Here is a 24,233-nt window from a genome sequence, read left to right on the forward strand (position 1 = left end):
TTAGGATTAGTTATAATTACATTTACGGCAGCGTGTGTGAGGAGGAAAAGATGATGTTTGAGGCTCAACATACAGCTGAAGCCCATATTGTTGTTTTTAATATATATAATTTTTCCCAAATGATGTTGCACAGATTCAGGAATTTTTCACAGTATGTCTAACAGTATTTTTTCTTCTGGAGAAAGTCTTACTTGTTTTATTTCGGCTAGAATAAAAGTAGTTTCAGGTGAAGTTTATTTATAAACTGATTTGGAGAGGATCACGTGCTTATGATTGATCACAGCCGGTCCCGCATTATTCAATTTATGATTCACTAATCAGATGATTCCTATGCCACTGTCAATACCCTAAGCTCCATATCACAGCCATCTTCCTTTTGAAGAATCACCCCTTCCACCCCTACTCCTCCTCCCTTCCTAGATGGGTGGCACGGTGGCCCAGTGGTTAGCACTGTTGCCCTGCAGCAAGAACATCACTGGTTCTAGTCCTTACTAAGCCAGCTGACGTTTCTGTACAGAGTTTACATATTCTCCCCATGCTCACGTGGGTTTCCCCCGGGTCCCCCGGTTTCCTCTCACCGTCTAAAAACATGCAACTTAAGTTAATTAACTAATCCAAATTGACACCATAGACATGCTCCTAGTAAGTAGTTATCTTTTAAGAGCACTCACTGGCTGTTTCTCAATATGCGTTCTTCAGCGGTCTTGTGTCCTCGTGTTCTCGTGCAACGTCATCATCAGCTGACTAAGTTCACTTCCAATACTCAAGACCGCAAGTACGGAGGGCGCGTGAAATGTCCCGGATGTGTTCTTAATATCGAGGATGCACCGATGCAGACTTGAGCACCGAACTCGCTCTGGAAGTTCTAGAAGTCATTGCGACTGGAGATGGGAAGCGCAGAATTTTATCTAGATTTATTATTAAAGTTCAGAGATGTCACTTATTTACCTCAGGAGTTTCCCTAAATGAAACAGTGAAAGTAAACATCACCATGAACATCTTAATAAAGGAATAAACACATTAATGGTGTTTATTTGCTGAAATTCATATTAAAATCAGTTTTTTTTATATTGTGCAGAGTATATTGATAATGTTTTTTTATGTGAAGTATATATTTGAAAAGAGGAAAAACAATAAATGGTTGAATGAATGCTGCACTGTTTAAATAATTTACCATTTAAAACAGGTGAAGGTCATGTGACTATCAGGAAGAACGCAGCATCTCATTCCTCAAGGGACGCGTTCTCTGCCCTCAGGGTCTCCTGAGTTCGTTCTTCCGAGGACACCTGGCAAGACCGGTCTCCACAAGAACGCAAGTCCGTTCTCTGCGTTCTTGGAATTGAGAAACAGCCACTATCTGTTCATTAGCTACACTGTGAAAAATGGCCGTGATTTCAACGGTAAAAAACTGTAAAAATGCTACAGTACAAATCCGTAACCTGGTTAACGGCATGTTTACTTAATATATACGGCAAATAACCGTAAATTTACTTTCCCAGAATTCCCTGCATGGCACATCACTTTTTATGCATTTTGTTGACAATAATATGGATCTTTTTAGTTGTTTCCCCATCAGTTATGTACATTAGAGATTTATGTTACATCTAATGTTGATAAACAATGTTTATTTCATGACTTTAATTTTATGCGTGTTACCATACTGGTGTTTAGAAGCTGTGTGTATGACACTGAGCACATTCTCTATGCTGATACTCTTTTCTGCTTGTGGGGAAAGTTGATTGTGATGAGCATTGGCTCATTATGTAACTTCCTCATCACCATCTGCATGTGGGTGTGCTAACGTGTCTAACTGTGTAACAAAAGATGTGTAGATGTTGATCATTCAAAATACAGATATATTATCTCTATAAATTAATAAAATACGGTAGTTTACCGTAAAAATGAGAAATTACTTTTACGGTTTGTACCGTGTTTTCAACGGTAAAGTACTGGCAACCACAGCTGCCGTTTTTTTACAGTAAATTTTACGGATTTATTTTTTACAGGGTACAGCAGGGGAGTTCTCCAGATCTACCTGAGCTCAAACTCCCCTCTTGCCTTGCAAATGGGAGGAAGCCCCGGGCTTGAGGATCTTATGAGCTTAGGGCTCTCTCCTGGGACAGCATGCCAAACAAGCTTCATAATCAATCATCAGCTAAGTGTGAACTCTTGAAATTTAAAAAATATTAATTTTAAAGTCAATATTTAACCCTCTACCGCACACGATATGATAAATCTATAAAAATATATTTGACTGTTTTTCTTTTCTTAAAATTGCTTAACTTGAAGTGCTGTAAAACATTTTTGGAAAATGTAATTTTTTTAAGGTACTTTAAGGCCGCATTTACACTGCGATGTTCAAGTGACTCAATTCCGATTTTTTTCTCCTATGCGGCACAGATGGGATATGGCCCATGTACGTGTAGGACAATGACTGTAAAAAATATGGACGACGCGACAGCCCCTTTTCCCATTGAGAGCTTTGAGGGCAAAACGCCTGCTTGACGGGCACAAACTGTCGCAAAAGACTGCTGAAATTCGAGTCGAGCTTCCAACCAAACGCTTTATGTAAAATCAACCACACCCCCCGAACTTCTCAGCATGCGTTTGCTGTCTTATCAACACAAATGGATGTAATAACGTTAACAAATATGAGGGTTTTATATATTCAATCGCGCCAGCTCCGGTCCGCAGCGCATAACCTACTCGCGGCGTCGCGGGCTAATTCCGGCTCGCATGCGGCAGCGCCGGCTTGCTCAGCCGCCGCATCTGGCTCGATTGACTCGGGCTGGAATCGGGCAGTGAGTCCAGGCATCCGGAGTAGGTCCAGCAGAGGTAGTCAGTCTGAGCTCTGAGGGGTAAGTCTTCGGCTGGAATCTAGCAGGAACTGGCCCGAGTGTATTTTGCTATCTGGGTGGCTAGGCGTACGTGTATCAGCAAACTAATAAAGCCCGAAAAAAGCCCTGACCTTAGCGAATAAACAGTGTTCCACCAGGATCATGTATGTCAGAAACTGTAGTTTACTACTAAACTCATTTTGTCATGGTAAAATAACACAGAAATCGAATAATAACACTTCAGTCTCCTGCTGAAGCTCAGACGCGCTGCTTTGAGAAACTGTCAATCACAGCTGTCAATCACGATGACACGCCCAGCATTAAGTTACTGCTAAAAACAAACTGTTTACAAAAATGAAGATCTGCCCCTATTTCAGCACAATACCCAGTGCCTTAATCGACCAGAACCATCTTTCGGCACAGTTTATTGCAAGTGTAATTAATTTTTTTATTTGGGCTCAAGTCTCCTTCATTAACACAGAGGAGGCAGGCTTTATGACTTGTACTGCAGCCAGCCCCCAGGGGGCGATCTAACGGCCGAGACCTTCACTCAAACGCAGACTTGCGGCACACTTGGTGTAGGAACAAATCACATGGATTCATTCATTCATTCATTTTCTTGTCGGCTTAGTCCCTTTATTAATCTGGGGTTGCCACAGCGGAATGAACCGGCAACTAATCCAGCATATGTTTTTGCGCAGCAGATGCCCTTCCAGCTGCAACCCATCTATGGGAATCCATACACACTCATTCCCACTCATACACTACGGACAATTTAGCCTACAATTCCGCTATACCGCATGTGTTTGGCCTATGGGGGAAACCGAAGCACCCGGAGGAAACCCACGCGAATGCAGGGAGAACATGCAAACTCCACACAGGAACGCCAACTTACCCAGCCGAGGCTTGAACCAGCGACCTTCTTGCCGTGAGGCGACAGCACTACCTACTTCGCAATTGCATCGCCTAATAATAATATTATTTATAGTAATAAAAGCAACAATAAAAAATATACATACAATAAGAAATAAATACGTTTCTACATATAATAAATGACGCCTCGATGAACAGAACAATTTTCTTTAAAATACTACATAAAATTAATAATAAAAAAACTGACCACAATAATAATAATATTACTATTATTAATAATAATGATGATGATGATAATGATGATATTACTATTGAATAGTGTTGGTTTCCTCAGCTCTATCAGTGCTGATGAGTGTGAGATTGAGTGTAGATGAAGTTGAGCATCATTAGTGGAGTGTTAAAGAGCGAGACGCAGGCCGGACTCTGAATCACGTCCATTCAGGCTCTTTTGGGAATGTTTTGCTAACAGTATTTGCAGATCGGCAGAGGGCTAAATTTAGCGCAGGTCTTCCCGGAGTCCACACGGTATAATTAGGAGGTGTGAGAACCAGGCTACAATTCTAAGGTTACTGTCGATAACCAGCACAGCGTTGTGTGTGTGTGTGTGTGTGTGTGTGTGGTCTTCCACACGCTCCATTGCTCTTTAATGTGTGTGTGAGGAGGGCTTGTATACCGGTGTGTGTGTGTGTGGTCTGCCCGTGTGTGTTGTTCATGTTTGTTTATGTGTGTGTGTTTGTCGAGTGTTTCCCACACTTTGCTTAGCAGAATTGAAACACTCTGTCAATCAGAGAACATCTATTATTGCAGTGAAAACACAAGAGGACAGAACACAGCAGCTTCAAAACACTTCAACACGAGACGGCAGATATTAAACTAAGTGTCAGTTATTGAAGTAACCTGAAAAAACTTCACTAAAAGACATCAAAATGGATTTTAAAATAAAGGATTTGGGGCATTTTTATATTTTTAGAGTCTCTTTTACTCCACGAGGCTGCAAGTATTTGATCTTAAATACTGTAAAAGAGTGTAATTATATACTACAGCAAAGAATATAGAATATTAAAACAATTTGATAACTGCAAACCTGAATTTTTGTGTAATTTCCGTCACATTTTCGCTGTAATATACTTATTTGATGATCATTTCTGATTATTATTATTAATGTTGAAATTAATAATGTTGAAAACAGTTGTGCTGCTTTATATTTATGAGAAAACTTTGATATATATTTTGAAAATCTATATACAGTTGAAGTCAGAATTATTCCACCCCCCCCCTTTTTTTTAATTTTTTTTATATTTTTATTTTTCATTTTTGTTTTTAAATATTCCCCAAATGATGTTTAACACAGCACAGAAATTTTCACAGTATGTCTGATAATATTTTTTCTTCTGGAGAAAGTCTTATTTGTTTTATTTCAGCTAAAATAAAAGCAGTTTTACATTTTTTAAACACCATTTTGGGGACAAAATTATTAGCCCCTTTAAGCTATATTTTAGTTTGATAGTCTACAGAACAAACCATCATTATACAATAACTTGCCTAACCACCCTAACCTGCCTAGTTAACCTAATTAACCTAGTTAAGCCTTTAAATGACACTTTAAGCTGTATAGAAGTGTCTTTAAGAATATCTAGTCTAATATTTTTTACTGTCATCATAGCAAAGACAAAATAAATCAGTTATTAGTGATGAGTTATTAAAACTATTATGATTAGGAATGTGTTTAAAAAAAAATCTGCTCTTCGTTAAACAGAAATTGCGGGGAAAAATAAACATGGGGGCTAATAATTCTGACTTCAACTGTGTATATATATATATATATATATATATATATATATAAAACAGTTAAATCTGTATATAACATATATTTTTTTATTGTTTTTTACAACATTAAAACTAGACATTAAAGCATCTGAACAACACATTACGACAAAACAACCCCAGGATAACATACAAAACTTAAAAATAATAACAACAGTAAGAAAATTAAAAACAAATTAATAAAAATGAATAAGTAAATAAAAAAATAACAATAATAAATAAATAAAAATAAAAAGAGAGTTAATATTGAGTATAATTATTTACATCGAAAGTAGTCAACTGACCTTGAGGTTTTATTTAAGTTCTATTCTGCATATAAGTGTTGGTGATTGGATGGGCGTTGGCCATTAGTTAACTTTACTTCAACAACTTTTAAAATTAAGACCTGTGAAAATATTTGATTCTTTTCTGTGTGGAGTTTGCATGTTCTCCCTGTGTTGGCGTGGGTTTCCTCCGGGTGCTCCAGTTTCCCCCACAGTTCAAACACATGTGCTGTAGGTGAATTGATAAACTAAATTGGTCGTAGTGTATGAGTGTGTGTGTTAATGTGAGTGTGTTTTTCCAGTACTATGTTGCGGCTGGAAGGGCACCCACTGTGTAAAACAAATGCTGGAATAGTTGGTGGTTCATTCCGCTGTGGCGATCCCTGACAAATAAGGGACTAAGCTGAAGGAAAGTGAATGAATGACTAAAACAGAGTTAAACTAAAAGTAGTTTTAAGCAAACACACAGAATAAGCTGACTGTGTGAGGCATGAAGCTCGATTCTGTCCTTTAAAGTGCTTTTAATAAACATCACTGCATTGTCTGTTTCCATGCTAAAGGGGTTTTCTCTAATTGGTCGATGCCTTTTCAGAATTATGAGCAAATTATTTTGGGGGATTCATCTACAAAATGTGTTTCTCTACTCAACAAACGACTAAACATTTGATTATGAAGACAATTAATGGCACGGCTCAGTAAATAAATTAAAACTACAGCATTTGGAGTTCCTGAATCTTCAGGAGATATATATTTCATTCTGTCCGTATTTGTTTTTTTAGTCGTGACTCTTGTTAGCGTCCGCTTACCTTAATTTTATGAATCAGTTTCACACAGATTTCTTCTTTAATGTTCTACTTACCAGAAAGAAACACATTTATATATTGGACAAACTGAGTGTTAGTGAATAAACAGCATGTGTTGTATTTATGGGTGTACTGTGCCTTTAAATGTTGTTCTGTTACCTGCTGTTGCTCTCTGATAGCAGACGTGTGCCCCGCAGAACCACACAATAACTGCTGGAGCTGTGAAGGAAAGATCATGTTAATACATGGAGTGAACACACACACACACACACACACACACACACACACACACACACACACAGACACACAGACACACACACACACACACACACACACACACACACACACACACACACACACACACATACACACACACACACACACACACACACACACAGCAGCTGCTCAAAACTATGCTTTCATCAAATGGACAGCCATAAGACTATGAGCTCATACTAGGAACATGTGCGCACACACACAACAAACATGCGCACACACACATGGACATACATCACGCACACACTACACATTTATGCACACATGCAAACAACAAATAAACACATACATATGTACAAAACACACTCAAACAGAGACAACGCACACACAACAAACTGACATGGTTCATCAATACATAACACAAATAACACGCAACACACCCTTACCTTATACACACACACACACGCAAACACACACACACACACACACACACACACACACACACACACACACACACAACAAAAAAAACATACAGACAGATGCGCAGGTATACAAACAGAAAAACACACAATCATACACACAGGCACACTAGACATTCACACACACACATAAAACACACAACACACAAACTTCACACATGCAACTAACAAACACCTAACGCTGCACACACACAGACAAACACACACAACAAACACACATACAGACACACACACACAAACACACACACACACAAACACACACACACACACAAACAAACAAACACGAACACAAACACATAAAACAAGCAACACCCATGCACACACACATATGCACATATATCACACACATACACACACATCAAACATGCAAACAAACATATAAAGATGCACACGTACACACACAAAAAAACACGGACACACACGAACACACAAAAAGACACGAACATGGACACACCTACAAACACACAAACCAGCCATACACAGACACACAGCAAACACTCATCCATACACACATCAAACACAAATCACACACACAAGAACACACATATACATCACACACACATCAAACATACATACAACAAACACATAAATATGCACGTGCATACACACACAGACACAAAACACAGACACACACGAAAATGATCATGTTAATACATGGAGTAAACACACAGACACACACACACAAACATGGACACGCACACACACACACACGCACAAAAGCACATGTACACACACACAGAAAAGCAAGGACACACAGAAATTATCATGTTAATACATGGAGTAAACACACACACACACATACACACACAGCTAACGCTCATCCATACACAAATCAAACACACAAGAACACAAACATACATCACACACACACATCAAACATGCAAACAACAAACTCAAAGATGCACGCGTACACACACACAGACATAAAACAGAGACACACACACACACTACCCATGCACACAAAGACACACACACACACACACACACACACACACACACACACACACACACACACACACACACACACACACACACACACACACACATATATATAGACACTCACACAAACCAGACATGGACACACACACAGCAAATGCTCATCCATACGCACATCAAACACAAATCAAACACACACATACATTACACACACATCAAACATGCAAACAACAAACGCATAAAGATGCACATGTACACACACACAGACAAAAACACAGACACACACACGCACGCACAGACAGACACACACACACTACACATGCACACAAAGACACAGACACAGACACACACACACACATATATAGACACTCACACAAACCAGACATGGACACACACACAGCAAATGCTCATCCATACGCACATCAAACACAAATCAAACACACACATACATTACACACACATCAAACATGCAAACAACAAACGCATAAAGATGCACATGCACACACACACATTCAAAAACACAGACACACACACGCACGCATAGACAGACACACACACACTACACATGCACCCACAGACACAAAAAACACACATACTGACACACACACACACAACAAACTCGTCCATACACACATCAAACTTAAATCAAACACACAAGCACACACACACACACACATCAACAAACACATAACAATGTGCACACACACACACGCACGCACACACACTCTTATCTCAAAAAATGATGTGCAGCAGTGTTTAAGCTTGAGTGTGTATTTGTACACGTCCATCATTCAGCCAAACGCACGTCTGGGCTACAGTGTAAAATATTATTGCACCAAAAAAACATCTACTTCCCACTGGAGTGTGTGTCCGTCAGACAGTAAACACACAATATCAACAATAAACCTCACTACGACACCAAACAACCCTTCCCTTTCACAAATCAACATCAGCAACAACAAGAGAGTGTGTGTGTGTGTGAGAATCTGCGGCTGCAGTCCGTCTGGCCTGCATTACTCCTTCAGCTTAATACTTTTGTTCATGAACAGTCAAACAAAAAGCTCTTCATTGGATAAAGCTCCAGTTCTCGTTCTCAAGCGCACGTCCAGTGTATTTCCAAGATTCACAGTTTGGAGTAAGACATGTACAGTTCAGTGTCCTGAGGAAGAATGCATCGACGGGAAAAATCGTGACTCAATGCTTATTGGCTGATTTCAGACCAGCACCAGCAGACTGTAAACATTTCACTTCTGAAAACCGATGGAAGAGCGTCTGTCAAGGCTGAACTTACACAGAGGAAATGGGTTCAAGTGGCACAGAATACAGAGATTATTTAGGATATGGGTCCATTCAGATGAAGTCAACATGAAATACATTTACAACCTGTTATTGACCTTATTATTGACATTGAAGACGGTATTTAAAGGTGCAGCATGTAAGTTTGACACCCAGTGGTTGAACTAGGTATTGCACTCCTGGATCGAAACACTTTTTCACTTAACTCCTTCTCTGATGAGTCCACGCGAGCGCAGGTTGCCAGATTGACATGAGAGTGCCTGACTATCAAGCCTAAAGGCTGATTTGAACCGCTTTTTAACTATAAACAACGACATGTGCTAAAAGGAATATTTTTCATACTAAAAGGAGTTTTTGTCCTAACCAACAACTGAAATTCACATTTTAGAAACGGCTTCTATTTCTCAGAGGAACAACAGGATTAACTCAGGTACACCTCATGTGCTTAATTCAGTGTTCAATGCTAATAATGTGAGTTTGAATGGCATTTTACATGACACTTATTGCCGTACTACTGAAAGCAGCAGCAGATAGTTCACCTCAGATCTGGAAAATAAAATGAACCGTTTGAAATTGAACTGTGACTCAGTGCAAGCCAACATATATCAGTGATTCATTAAATAACGTTAAAGAGGTTTAATAGTATTATTAGATTATAAACCTCGCTGCGTAAAAACTTGCTGGATAAGCTGGCGGTTCATTCCGCTGTGGCGACCCCGGATAAATAAAGGGACTAAGCCGACAAGAAAATGAATGAATGAATGAGATTATAAACCCTACCCAGTGCTTAATTTGTGAATTGCAAGGTCCAGGAAAAGATAAGGGTAGCGGATCTGACATGTTACCCGAAGATGGAGAGGTGTCGTGCACGAAAGTGAAGAGCGGGAAGTTGTCACGGACAAAAGTGAAGAGGGTTGGGGAGTCTAAAAGGTTGAGGAGGGGGATCAGTAAAATCAGATGCCGGATCAGATTTCAGAGGTGCCGGATCCTGCGTGTTCCAGCTCAAATTAAACCCTGACCCTTCCATATCATTGGAGTGCAGTAAGTGCACTATTCTGTGCTTCTGAATGGCTGTATTTAAATTTCTGTCGTGTTTCGTCTGGTGCAAACAGCCAAAATGTTTATCACTCTCATCACGTAGTGTTGTTAGGACACGGGGATACAATGCTCACCTAATGTTTACATCCATAATCCATTCATTCATTTTCTTGTCGGCTTAGTCCCTTTATTAATCCGGGGTCGCCACAGCGGAATGAACCGCCAACCTATCCAGTAATTTTTTTTACGCAGCGGATGCCCTTCCAGCCTTCCACACACTCATACACTACGGAAAATTTAGCCTACCCAATTCACTTGTACCGCATGTCTTTGGACTGTGGGGGAAACCGGAGCACCCGGAGGAAACCCATGCGAAGGCAGGGAGAACATGCAAACTCCACACAGAAACGCCAACTGAGCCGAGGTTCGAACCAGCGACCTTCATGCTGTGAAGCGACAGCACTACCTACTGCGCCACTGCCTCGCCTACATCCATAATATTTATATTATTTACTAATTAATAACCTCATGTGGAATTATGAATCTGCGTGTCATTTCGGAGGCTGCTTCTTTCCACCAGAGGTCACATTTCAGTCACGGACACATGACAAAGAAAATGGCACATAATGCAGAACATTTGACTTTAGTGTTGTTTTCCAGATAAACAAGAATGTTCACTTAGGCCCAATCCCAATTCTACCCCTCAGTCCCTCCCCTTACCTCTCCCATTTCTCTTTATTTTTGAAGGCGTAGGGCTAAGAGGAAGGGGTAGATAGCCATCCTTTTTTCAGGACCACACTTGTAACCAAGGGGTAAGAAAATTTCCAAGAAAACACCAGCTACACTTTTTTTGTCATTATTACGAATTTTTAGACAAACACATTTTAATACATTCATTTAATACATCATGGTTTTAAAAAAAGTGCTAAATTTGGCTATCTATAATCCCTAATTATAACTCCTGTATACTCGTCCCACAACATTCTGACACTCGATTAACCTGTCAGTAAAGTCTAATGGCTGGGAATGAGCTTTTTATAGTGTCTGCTATAATGTTAATGTTGTTTTGGTGTGTTTACATAGATGAATATGGCCACTGTGTAAATGCGCAGTACAGTTACGATCTTTTATGGTTATTATAACATAATATCATTGCCTTCAGTGATGTCCTGAAGATAAATACCAAAAAAAAACAACAACTGGAAGAACTACAGCAGTCGCAATTGTCTGATCTCATATAAAGCAAGAGCTCACGATGACATATGATGCCGTGTGCAGGTACTGTAGTGGTGACCCATTTCTTACGGGTAAATTTTGAAGCCCTTCCCCTTCACACTCTGTTTTAAAGGGGCCAAGGGCAAGGGGTGGGGGTACAAAAATAGAATTGGGATTGGGCCTTAGCATGTTTCCTATCTGCAAACATATTATGGTATTTGTATGCTTTAGACGAGTCAAAAACTTACATACGGCACCTTTGATCTTTTTGCCTCAACACATTCCATCTCATTCACTTCTATTGATTTTTAGACGTCAAAACAGCTGGTTTTGCTGCTTCATGTTGCAAACTGATATTTTCTTTACTCTTTTATATATTTAATGATGAACATAGTTGTTTGTAGAGCAAGTAGTTTGACCGCTAATTATTCCTAATCATTTTTCCCATAGGCAACTGAATAAGAAAAAAAGAAAAAAAAACGAGCGCACTTCCAGATTACAGAATAAGGTCAATAACTTGATGCATTTCTCAGTGCATTTTACACGATGTAGATAATCCGTTCAAAAGTTTGGGATTGACATGATGTTTTAAAAAAATTAAAAATGTATAATAAAGTCAATAATATTGAATAGTTTTACTCTTCAGAATAGCTGTTTTGTATTTATGTACATTTAAATATTTCATTTATTTCTGGCTTTCAAAGCTGAACTTTCAGTATCATGAAGTGTGACGTGTTCCTTCAGATTCGCTTCTCAAGGAATATTTCTGATTATTAGCAATTTGGTGCTTTAAGATAAAAGAAAATGTTTGACCCTGGAGCACAAAACCAGTTTTAAGCATGGGTATATTATAGCCAATGTCCAAGAATACATAGTATGAGTCAAAATGACAGATTTTTCTTTCATATTAAAACAATCAGTAGACTATTAAGCAAGCCTATGTTCCAGGAAGATTTGTATGTATACATTTTTTACTGTAAATATATCAAAGTTACATTTTAATTAGTAAAATGTATTGCTAAACACTTCATTTTCACACATTTTTTGCACCCTCAGATTCCAGATTTTTAAATATCTCAGCCATTCATTCATTCATTCATTAATTAGTTCGTTCATTCGTTCGTTCGTTCGATCATTAATTCATTCATTCATTCATTTATTCGTTTATTCATTCATTCGTTCATTCATTCATTTTCCTTCGCCACAGCGGAATAAACCGCCAACTATTCCAACATATGTTTTACTCAGCAAATGCCTCAAATGCCATTCAATCATTTGTTCGTTCATGCATTCGTTTGTTCGTTCGTTCGTTTGTTCATTTGTTCGTTCTTCATTCATTCATTCATTCATTCACTCATTCATTCATTTTCCTCTGGCTTAGTCTCAGAGTTTGCCACAGCGGAATAAACCGCCAACTATTCCAACATATGTTTTACTCAGCAAATGCCCTTCCAGCCGCAACCCCAATACTGGGAAACACCGACACACACACACGCACTTCAGCCAATTTAGTTTATCCAATTCACCTATACCGCATATGGTTGGACTGTGGGAGAAACCGGAGCACCTGGAGGAAACCCACGCCAACACGGGGAGAACATGCAAACTCCACACAGAAATGCCAAGTGGCCCAGCCGGGACTCGAACCAGCGACCTCCTTGCTGAGAAGCCACAGTTTTAACAACTGAGCCACCGTGCCGCCATATCCCACCAAATATTGTTTATTCTTTAACAACCCAATCTAAAACTTCTATTTATTCTGATTTCAAAGCATATATAAATCTCAATTTCTGGTTTTGTGGTCCAGGGTCACACATGACTTCATTAAAACTCACTCAACAACTGAATGAAAACCTGTGTGTTTGATATGAACATGATGTAAATGATACTGAGCTTAAACATCTCCATACACACACTCTGTTTTTCAAATACAGCATGTCAAGTCATTTGATAAACATTTTTATATTACAATATACTGTACATCACTGAAAACAACAATATTGCGATGTCAGATTTTCCCCAATATATCGCTCAACCCTGCTGCTCAACATTTCTGTAGAATCTGTGATATATTTATTTATTCAGGATGTTAAACAGCATTTCAAACATCATGAATTAACACATATATTACAGATTCTACAGAAACGTAAATAAAAACAATCATTTGAAATAAGATATATATGTATTAAATACAATTTTAAGCATACTTAATATTCTTAATATTTATATTTCTTTTAAAAATATAATGATCCCAAACTTCTGAACGGTGGTGGCCTATATAATATAACATTTTAATGACGGTTCAAGAAAATAGTTATAATATAATGTTTACTTATTTATGTATAACAGTACAAGACCAGGTAAATACATTAATTAAGCTTAACGGTCACACTTTACAATAAAGTTTCATTAGTTGATGTAGTTATTAACATAAACTAAAAATGAACAATACTTGTACAGCAGTTATTAATAATAGTTCAACATTTACCAATGCATTATCAACATCCACATAGATGCTTGTTAACATTGGTTAATGCACTTATAGCTAACAATGAACAACTTTCCATCAACTAACATGAACAAAGATGAATAAATGCAGTAATAAATGTATTGTTTATTATGTTAATAAATACATGCACTAATACAACCTTATTGTAAAGTGTGACCAGCTTAACATACTGATTCATGTTGACTTTAGGCAAAGTTCTCCAAAAAAAAAAAAGGAAAACTCTGTCATCGTTTACTCACTATTTGAGTTCTGTTGAACAACAAAAAGAGATAATTTGAAGAATGCTGTAAAGCCAGGGTATCTGCAGGTTTCTAACTGTTATATTTAAGACTTTTAGGACCTTTTTAAAAGCAAACCGAATGAAATTTTAGAACAATTTTATAGTTTCAGTCTATAGTACTGTCATGTTTTTCAAACTTAGCAATGTTAAAAGTTGCTGGAAATAAAATCAAGGTCCCATCATGCAATTCAAAAGCATAATTAAACAAGAAAAAAAAACATGGATCACAAAATACAGAAAACTGTGAAATTACAGATATTATTTCATCATTTGCTAATGTGTAACTGACGCATCGGTCTAAAAATAGCGAAATCACCACAAGCATGTATTTTTTGGGGGTTCCACCTATTTCGTTATGGGTGCAAATAGAGTATATATTTCAAAATGGAAGCAAAATCTTTGTAGGATCGATTCTAGTGAATTTTTAAGACTTTTAAAAAATAGATTTAAGACTTTTAATTAAGATTTAAGACTAATTAAGGCCTTATATTTGTATCCTATGGAATTTAAAGAGCCCCTATTATACATTAAAAGGGTTATATGTTGGTTTTAACGGTCTCCAACAACAGACTAATATGCATGCAAGGTCAGAAAACCTCTTCATTGTCTTATAATCTGCATTAATTTTTACCTAATTATCCCAGCGACTCCCACATGAATCGTTCAGCGATTCATTTGTTTCCAAACCCCTCCTTAGCGTGAAGCTAATCTGTGCTGATTGGACCGATGACAGCCTGTTGCAAAAGCACGAGACAAAATAAACCTCAACCACTGACTCTTCACAAATTCATCTATGAGAAAATACCATTAACTTTCCGCTCACACATCCAGTAATTTCCAGCTGAGCACAGCGTCTTCATGACTTGATTTAACCAGGATCTGCTACACCTTTTGCCTTCCTCTTTTTCTTTGCTACTGTTTGTGGACGGGCCGCAGGTTTCAATTTACCCAGGTTTCCATGTGCAACAATTAGCCGGGGCTTAAGCATCATATCAATCACGCCGAAATGGCTAAAGACTCGTTATCTAGCCGATTCATTTGAAGCACTAAGAGTTGACTCTTTTAATTGAATCATTCGTTTTAAACATGGTGTACAGTCAGATTTAAGCCTTAGCTGGATATTTCACTTCACTTAGAGCTGTGTTACACACTACATAGAAGGTCAACCCTAACCCATAACAGGGGCTCTTTAAAACTGTTTATGCATCCGCAGACACAGTGAAAGCGGTAACCATTGGTTTTCATAGTATGTTTTTTATCTGCAGTTGTAAACTGAAGCAGAGATAGACCAGGAGGATTTATCAGGTATCTTCAAAGCAGAATCGTTTAATGAGAACTCGCCATCGCCGTGTCGTTCATCGAAAAATCGAAACCTCTGCAGCCTGGCATTCACTTAAATACACAGCTTAGGGGGCAGTGCTTATTAGTAGAAACAAACACTGCCATTACAAGTTTAGTTGAAAAATCAATGCCAATCTAGTTTCTGTGTCTTGCCTGAAAGCATCACCCGGCCATTCGTTTGATAAATGGCACAGCCGTGCATCGAACCCACAATTTGTATTACTTTAGAGACATGATACTATATTTCACACATAGGCAGTCAGACCTGGTCCCTCAGAGTGCATCCTACAATGTAAAACATAAATTATATATTTAAATAAATTCATAACACCACAGTGATATAGTTACAGGTTCCCAACATTCTTCACAACATCTTCTTTTGTGTTCAACAGAAACAGTGTTCATTTCTGTTTGACCAACTCTTTGTTTTCATCTGTTATGATTACCATTTTCCACCATTCTTCAAAATATCTCCTTATGTGCTCAACAGAAACAGTGTTCACTTCTGTTTGACCAACTCTTTTAGTGATTTTCCTATAAAGACAGTGAAATACAGTGACTTTATAAAGAATAACCTCACTATAGTGCAGATGAAGCACCTCACCGTGAACCTCCAGTAGTAAAAGCCCATGATCCAGTGTGTGTGTGTGTGTGTGTGTGTGTGTGTGTGTATTTACAGGTCAGACAGTGGTGGCTCTGCTGTACTGCAGTGCGAGTGGTGAATACTCCTTGAAGCGGACGCAGAGTTTCCCGCGTGTCCAGGGGTTTTGCAGTGTAAGCGGGCAGAAATCGTCCTGCAGCCACTTTTCTCGTCCCTCCACCAGCAGAACCAGGCCGAAATGCTGGAGCTGCTCGCCGCTGTACACACACACGTCAGAGGGCACACACTGATCGGCTGCACACGAGCACTGATGAGTGGCCTTCTGGAGGTGACGACACACTGCGTTCATCTCCTGAACCACCAGACGGACCAGCTCTGCAGCACACGTCTCTGGAGTCACACGCAACTGCAACACACACACACACACAGAAGCATGCACACACTATTTAGTGAACTTAAAGGGATAGTTCACCCAAAAATGAAAATGTACTCACTATTTACTCTCCCTCAAGTGGTTCAAAAGCTTTATAAGTAACCTTTTTTTCAGCTGAACACCATGGAAGCTAGTTGGAAAAATGTTACCATTGACTTCCATAGTAGGAAAAACAAATATTATGGAAGTCAATGGTTACCCGTTTCCGACATTTTTCAAAATATCTTCTTTATAACAGAGGAAAGAAACTCATAAAGGTTTAGATAGTTCACCCAAAAATAAAAAAAAAAATGCTTATTTAGTCTTCCTCAAGTGGCTCTAAACCTTTATTCGTCTCTTTGTATCTATTGAACACAAAGGAAGATATTTGTAAAAATGTTCCTATTGACTTTCTTAAAATCAAATCCTATAGAAGTCAATGGTTACCGTTTTCCAGCATTCTTCATAATATATTCTTTCGTAATTAACAAAAGACAGAAACTCATAAAGGTTTGGATAGTTCGTGTAAAAATGAGGTACTTACTATTTACTGTCCCTCAGGTGGATCTAAACCTTTATGAGTTTCTTTTTTTCTATTGAACACAAAGGACGATATTTGTAAAAATGTTATCATTGACTTTCATAAAAACAAATACTATGGAAGTCAATTGTTACCGGTTTCCAGCATTCTTCAAAGTATCTTCATATATATTTAACAGAATAGAGAAACTCATAAAGGTTTGAATAGTTCATCCAAAATGAAAATGTTCTCACTATTTACTCTCCCTCAAGTAGTTCGAAAGCTTTATGAGTTTCTTTCTTTCTGTTGAACACTAGGGAAGATGTTTGGAAAAATGTTCCACTGTAGGAAAAGCAAACTCTATGGAAGTCAGTGGTTACCAGTTTCCAATATTTTTCAAAATATCATTTTTATAACAGAAGAATCTCAAAAAAGTTTAGATAGTTCCCACAAAAACTACAATTTCTTTATTTAGTCTCCCTCAAGTAGCTTTAAACGTTTATAAGTCTCTTTGTATCTGTTGATCACAAGGGAAGATATTTGGAAAAATGTTCCCATTGATTTCCTTAAAAACAAATCCTATGCAAGTCAATGGCAACCAGTTTCCAGCATTCTTCAAAATATCTTCTTTTATGTTCAACAAAAGACATAAAGGTTTGGATAGTTCATGTAAAAACTATAACCAGCAGGTACTCACTATTTATTCTCCCTCAAGTGGCTCTAAACCTTTATGAGTTTTTTCTTCTGTTGAACACAAAAGACGATATTTGGGAAAATGTTACCATTGACTTCCATAAAACATACTATGGAAGTCTGTGGCTACCGGTTTCCAGCATTCTTCAAAGTATCTTCCGAGCTCATCCCAAAATGAAAATGTACTCACTATTTACTCTCCCTCAACTGGTTCCAAAGACTTATGAGTTTATTTCTTTCTGTTGAACACAAAGCAAGATTGGTGGAAAAATGTTACCATTGACTTCCATAGTAGGAAAAACAAACATTATAGGAGTCAAAGGTTACCGGTTTCCAACCTTTTTCAAAACATCTTTTTTTAATAGAAAAAAAAAGATTTGGATAGTTCACGCAAAAACTTAAATTTGGTTACTTACTCTACCTCAAGTGGCTCTAAACAAAATAGGATATTTGGAAAAATATTACCATTGACTTCAATAGAAACAAATAGTATGGAAGTCAGTGGTTACCGGTTTCCAGCATTCTTCGAAATATCTTCTTTTGTGTTCGACAGAATAGAGAAACTCATAAAGGTTTGAACATTTCATCCAAAATGAAAATGTTCTCACTATTTACTGTCCCTCTAGTGGTTCCAAAGCTTTATGAGTGTCTTTCTTTCTGTTAAACACAAAGGAAGATATTTGGAAAAATGTTAACATTGACTTTTATAAAAAGAAATACTATGGAAGTCAATGGTTAACAGTTTTTTTGTATACAGTATATGGTTGTGTATATGTATATAATTTAACTGTATATGGATTCTCAACTGTATATGGTTATATATGTGATGTAATGTGTATTTATATAGCGCATTTATTGTGTATGGCCATACACCCAAAGCGCTTCACAATCATGAGGGGGGTCTCTCCACACCACCACCAGTGTGCAGCATCCACTTGGATGATGCGACGGCTGCCACAGGACAATGGCGCCAGTGCGCTCACCACACACCAGCTATTGGGGGAGGGGAGAGACTGTGATAGAGACAATTCGGTGGATGGGGATGATTGGGAGGCCATGATCGTAAGGGCTGATTGAGGGACTTTGGCCAGGACACCGGGGTTAGACAAAAGAGAAAATATCCAGTGAGTGTCAGTTCTGTGGGCGCAAATGCCTAGTTGATGCCAGAGGTCAGAGGAGAATGGCCAGACTGGTTCCAGCTGATAGAAAGGCAATAGTAACTCAAATAAGCACTCGATACAACCAAGGTCTGCAGAAGAGCATCTCTGAACACACAACATTGAGGCGGATGTTCCAATAGAGCACCTTTGGGATGTGGTGGAACGGAAGATTGGCATCATGGATGTGCAGCTGACAAATCTGCAGCAACTGTGTGATGCTATCATGTCAATATGGAGCAAAATCTCTAAGGAATATTTCCAGTAGCTTGTTGAATCTATGGCATGAAGAATTAAGGTAGTTCTGAAGGCAAAAAGTGGTCCAGCCCAGTACTAGTAAGGTGTACCTAATAAAGTGGCCGGTGATTGTATGTATGTATATATATATATATATATATATATATATATATATATATATATATATATATATATATATATATATAAAATTTAACTGTATATGGTTATGAATAAGTATATTCAACTCTATATGGTTATCAGGATATGAGATTTTAATGCGTGACTCACTTTGACGCTGGTGTCTTTGGGTAAACCGGTGCGGTATTGTGGGTAAACTCTCAGTGTGCTGTGACACTGTCTGTGCGGAGACCCGGCCGCGGGGTCGGAGAGTCTCTGCACGCCGCTGTCCTCTGATAGAGTGCGCACTGGTGAGGGGCGGGGCTCGGGGGCAGAGAAACACAGATCAAAAGAGGAGGGGCGTGTCCAGCGCATCTGATTAGAGGAGGCGGTGTGTGTGGGCGTGGTCGGCGGGTACTCCAGGCTGCTGGTGCGAACGCAGAGAGCTGTCCTCTTCTCTGTCACACGTAAGAGCTCGATCTGACGACTCGGCAGGATGAAGTCGCTGTCCAACACACTGATGTGCTCACGGCGGCTCACTGGCTGCAGGACGTCTGGCTGAGAAGACCGCGGGGAGGACTGAGACGAGGATGATGGAGGAGATCTGAAGCTGGAGGGAGACGGAGGAAGAAGATCCAGCTCTCTGGTGCTCGGGGTCACGCTGGAGCTGTACTCGCTGCTGTCGGTGGTCAGAAACACATCAGAGGTGTTGTCTTCATCCGACAAATGAGAATCTACACACACACATAGAAAGAGAGGGAGAGAAATAAAAAATTGTCATAATGTAATCAACTATATACTATCCATATGCATCCAATCAGCTTGCAGTACAAAAAAGGCCACACCCACAGTTTTCTCATTTAATATTGCGTTTCTCTTGGCGACTTTAGTAATGATAACGCTCTCACCGGTGTGTTTGCGTGTGTTCTCCGGCGAAGGGCTCGGCGAGGGCAGGAAGTCCACCTGAGAGGAAGTGGAGGCTGGTTTCTCTGGGATGGTTTCCTTAGTGAAGTCTATGATCCAGGCCAAACTCACTCCAGAACTCTGATGTTTGTATCGGGCAGACTGGAGAATAACCATCCACCGCGCATCACGCCACAGCTCCTCCATATGCTGAACACACACACACGCACACAAGCACACAAAAATGCAAACTCTGTCATTTCCAAAAATACTACTTTTGTCATTTTTTGGCTGTTTTCTTTTTATTATGGTCTTTTAATTTGTATTGAACTAATTATTTATGAATTATTTTTAGTTTTTTAGTATTCATTGTAATTAGTATTTAATGTAATTATTATTATTTCTGAAATAATGTATTTAAAAAGTATATTATTGTAAAACAATGCTTTTGAAATAATGTTAAATTATTATTATTATTATTATTAACTTATTTATTATTTTTCGTTTTTAGTATATAATTTTTGTGTTATTATTTTGTGTAATTATTTTATTATTATTATAGAAATCCTCATAACAGGACTTTTAAATTCCAATTTATTTTAAAAAAATTTAAAAGGTTTTTTATTAAAAGTATTTTAATAATAATAATAATAATAATAATAATAATAACAAATATAATAATAATAATAAATATAATAATAGTCTAATAACTTATTTACTATAATAATAATAGTAATAATAATAATAATAATAATCGAAAAAACGTATTTATTATTTTTAGTTTTTAGTATTAAATCTTTTATTATTATTATTATTTTTATTATTATTATTATTATTATTATATTTTAGAAATCCCAATAAGAATTTTTTTTAAATTCAATTTCTTTAGTTATTCATTCATTCATTTTCTTTTTGGCTTAGTCCATTTATTAATCCGGCATCGCCACAGCAGAATGAGCTGCCTATTTAGATATTGTTTTATTAATTTTATTAATATTAAGTTTCCTTAATAATAATAATAATAATAATAATAATAATAATAATTTTGTGTTTGTTTTAATAGTTTACCAAAACATTTTTTTAAAGTACATAAATACATAAATTTATTTATACTGTATTTTTAAAAAATAAACAAAATGATGTATATATGTATGTTTTGCCAAGGCATTATTTCTCTTTTTTTTTAGTTTAACATAATGTAAAAAAAAACTAAAATAAAGTAAAAAATACAGTTGAAGTCAGCTGAAGAATTTTTAGCCACCCTGAATTTTTAGACTGCTTGTTTATTTTTTCTCCAATTTCTGTTTAACCGAGAGCAGATCTATTCAACACATTTCTAAACATAATAGTTTGTTCTGTAGATTTTTTTCTCGATAAAAATTAGCTTAAAGGGCCTAATAATTTTGTCACTAAAATTGTGTTTAAAAAATTTAAAAACTGCTTTTATTCTAGCCAAAAAAAAAACAAATAAGACTTTTTCCAAAAGCAAAAATATTATCAGACATACTGTGAAAATTTCCTGAATCTGTTGAACATTATTTGGGAAATATTTAAAAAAGAAAAAAAAAATCGAAGGGGGCTAATAATTCTGACTTTAACTGTATATCTATCTATCTATCTATCTATCTATCTATCTATCTATCTATCTATCTATCTATCTATCTATCTATCTATCTATCTATCTATCTATATATATATATATATATATATATATATATATATATATATATATATATATATATATATATATATATATATATATATATATAAATTAAGTATAATAACAAACTAACTTAAAACATTGTTAAAAACTTTAAGATCTTGTATAAAACAACTGTAAACAAAGGAAAAAACAAATAAAACAATTATATTGATTGATTATATTTAGATTTTTTTCCAAATCTTTCCACATCATAGTTTGGTTTATTATTATATAGAGGGCAAACATATCTTATTTCAAATATTTCCGCAAAACAAATAAAATAAATGTTCACATTAAAAATAAAATGTATTATTATTTTCACATACACATCAGATACTTTGAATTAATAACAACATGACAAACCATTTTTTTTTTGCACTAAATCACAGTAATTAATCAGATGATTGTCGTACTTTGATTTGAAATGTCAGCTCAGGCTGTGAACTCTTCTCACACCGGCTGATCTCACATCTATTAAAGTGAATGCCGTAAATTCCTGAAGGTGAACAGTTTGTTCTGCTTTTTATTGCTCTTTCCTGTCATCAGTTTCACCTATGAAAGCTGAAGCGTGGCGGTGGCAGAAATAGGACAGAAATACCTGCAGATACTCCTCCACCTGCTGGTGTTTCTGCTTGGCGGAGAACAGCTCGGACTCGGAGAAAGCCTCGCGCAGAGACTGCTGAGACATCAGAGACTCCAGAGCCAGCAGAGCCGACACTTGACAGTACAGTGAGATGAAACTGGGCGAGTATGACTCAAAATGAACTGAAGAGAGAGAGACAGAGACAGATAAATAATATAAATGAATATTAATCATAATAATTATTTATGAATGATAAATATGTAAATATACTGATTATTATTATTTGTTATTAATGTTTTATCCATAAATGTTGTTTGTAAAATGTAATTTATTATGAATTATTTTTTTTGTTTAATATTTATTTATTTACTTTTATTTATATTCATTTATATTAAATTATTTAATTAATTATTTTCATTTATTTATTTATTCATAATTTTTTTGTTATATAAATTTATGAATTTATTTATTTAATATTATTTATTTATTTATTTGTATTTATTTATTTTCATTTATTTGTTTAATTTTTGTTATTTATTTTTTAATCTATTTACTCATTTATTTATTTATTTACTACTAATACTACTATTTACTGTGTTTACTATGTTTTTAAAAATATATATATGTATGTTCTTTCTTTATTTATTTGTATATTTTGATTTATTTATTTATTTTTTATTTATTAAATTTTAAATGTTTAAATAATTTATTTTATTTATATGTATGTTCTTTTTTAAGTAAACTTTATAAATGCTTTGGCAATACATTTACAACATTTGTCGTGCCAATAAAGCAAATATTTAACTGAATTTAATTAAATGGGGAAATTATTATTATTATTATTTTCATCAATATTGTTAATACTACTATTATTATTATTATTATTTTTATTGCCTGCTATGTGCACTTGGGCAATATGTACCCATGTATGTCATGCCAATATATACAAGAATTAAGCTTAAAGTGACATTTAAGGGCTTAATTAAGTTAATTAAGCAAGTTTAGATAATTCGGCAAGTCATTGTATAACAGTGATTTGTTCTGTAGACAATCCAAAACAAAAATTGCTGAAGGGGGCTGATAACACTGACCTTAAAATGGGTTTTAAAAATTAAAAACTGCTTTTATTCTAGCAGAAATAAAACAAATAAGACTTTCTCCAGAAGAAAAAATATAGCAAATCCTGTGAAAAATTCCTGGTGTGTGTGTGTGTGTGTGTGTGTGTGTGTGTATAGTCTCACCGAGTTCAAAGATCTGCAGTGGTAGAGTGAAGAAGCTGGAGCGCGGTGAGCACAGGTGGTTTTGTCCCGGTGGTGAACACACCTCCTCACAGGGCGGCAGCAGTAGCAGGAATGAGACTCCTTCACCCAGCTCCACCACCTCCTTCACATACACACG

General features: G+C 36.7%; 1 protein-coding gene and 1 long non-coding RNA gene across 4 annotated transcripts in view; both read right to left on the reverse strand.

The window, feature by feature from the left end:
• Positions 1 to 8,986: 8,986 nt before the first annotated feature.
• LOC147831155 (uncharacterized) lies at positions 8,987 to 13,613 on the reverse strand. Its single transcript, XR_015525406.1, has 2 exons — positions 10,786 to 13,613; positions 8,987 to 10,232 (listed from the first exon to the last, which is right to left on the reverse strand). It is a non-coding gene; the product is annotated as an uncharacterized LOC147831155 (long non-coding RNA).
• Positions 13,614 to 15,690: 2,077 nt separating this feature from the next.
• ankfn1b (ankyrin repeat and fibronectin type III domain containing 1b) overlaps positions 15,691 to 24,233 on the reverse strand; it is a 160,549-nt gene continuing 152,006 nt past the window's right edge. For 2 of the 3 annotated variants that reach the window (XM_087309988.1, XM_087309987.1), the window contains 5 exons: positions 24,077 to 24,233; positions 22,851 to 23,017; positions 20,556 to 20,760; positions 19,819 to 20,381; positions 15,691 to 16,917 (listed from right to left, as the gene is read on the reverse strand). The exon at positions 24,077 to 24,233 is cut by the window's right edge and continues 12 nt beyond it. In XM_087309988.1, coding sequence (XP_087166114.1) covers positions 16,591 to 16,917; positions 19,819 to 20,381; positions 20,556 to 20,760; positions 22,851 to 23,017; positions 24,077 to 24,233 — 1,419 coding nt within the window. In that variant the 3' untranslated portion in view covers positions 15,691 to 16,590. The remainder of the gene's footprint in view (positions 16,918 to 19,818; positions 20,382 to 20,555; positions 20,761 to 22,850; positions 23,018 to 24,076) is intronic. The other variant, XM_088651685.1, reaches the window with a different exon arrangement.

This window comes from Danio rerio, chromosome 24, assembly GCF_052040795.2.
Source record: "Danio rerio strain M-AB ecotype USA chromosome 24, GRCz13ab, whole genome shotgun sequence".
Lineage (NCBI taxonomy): Eukaryota > Metazoa > Chordata > Actinopteri > Cypriniformes > Danionidae > Danio > Danio rerio.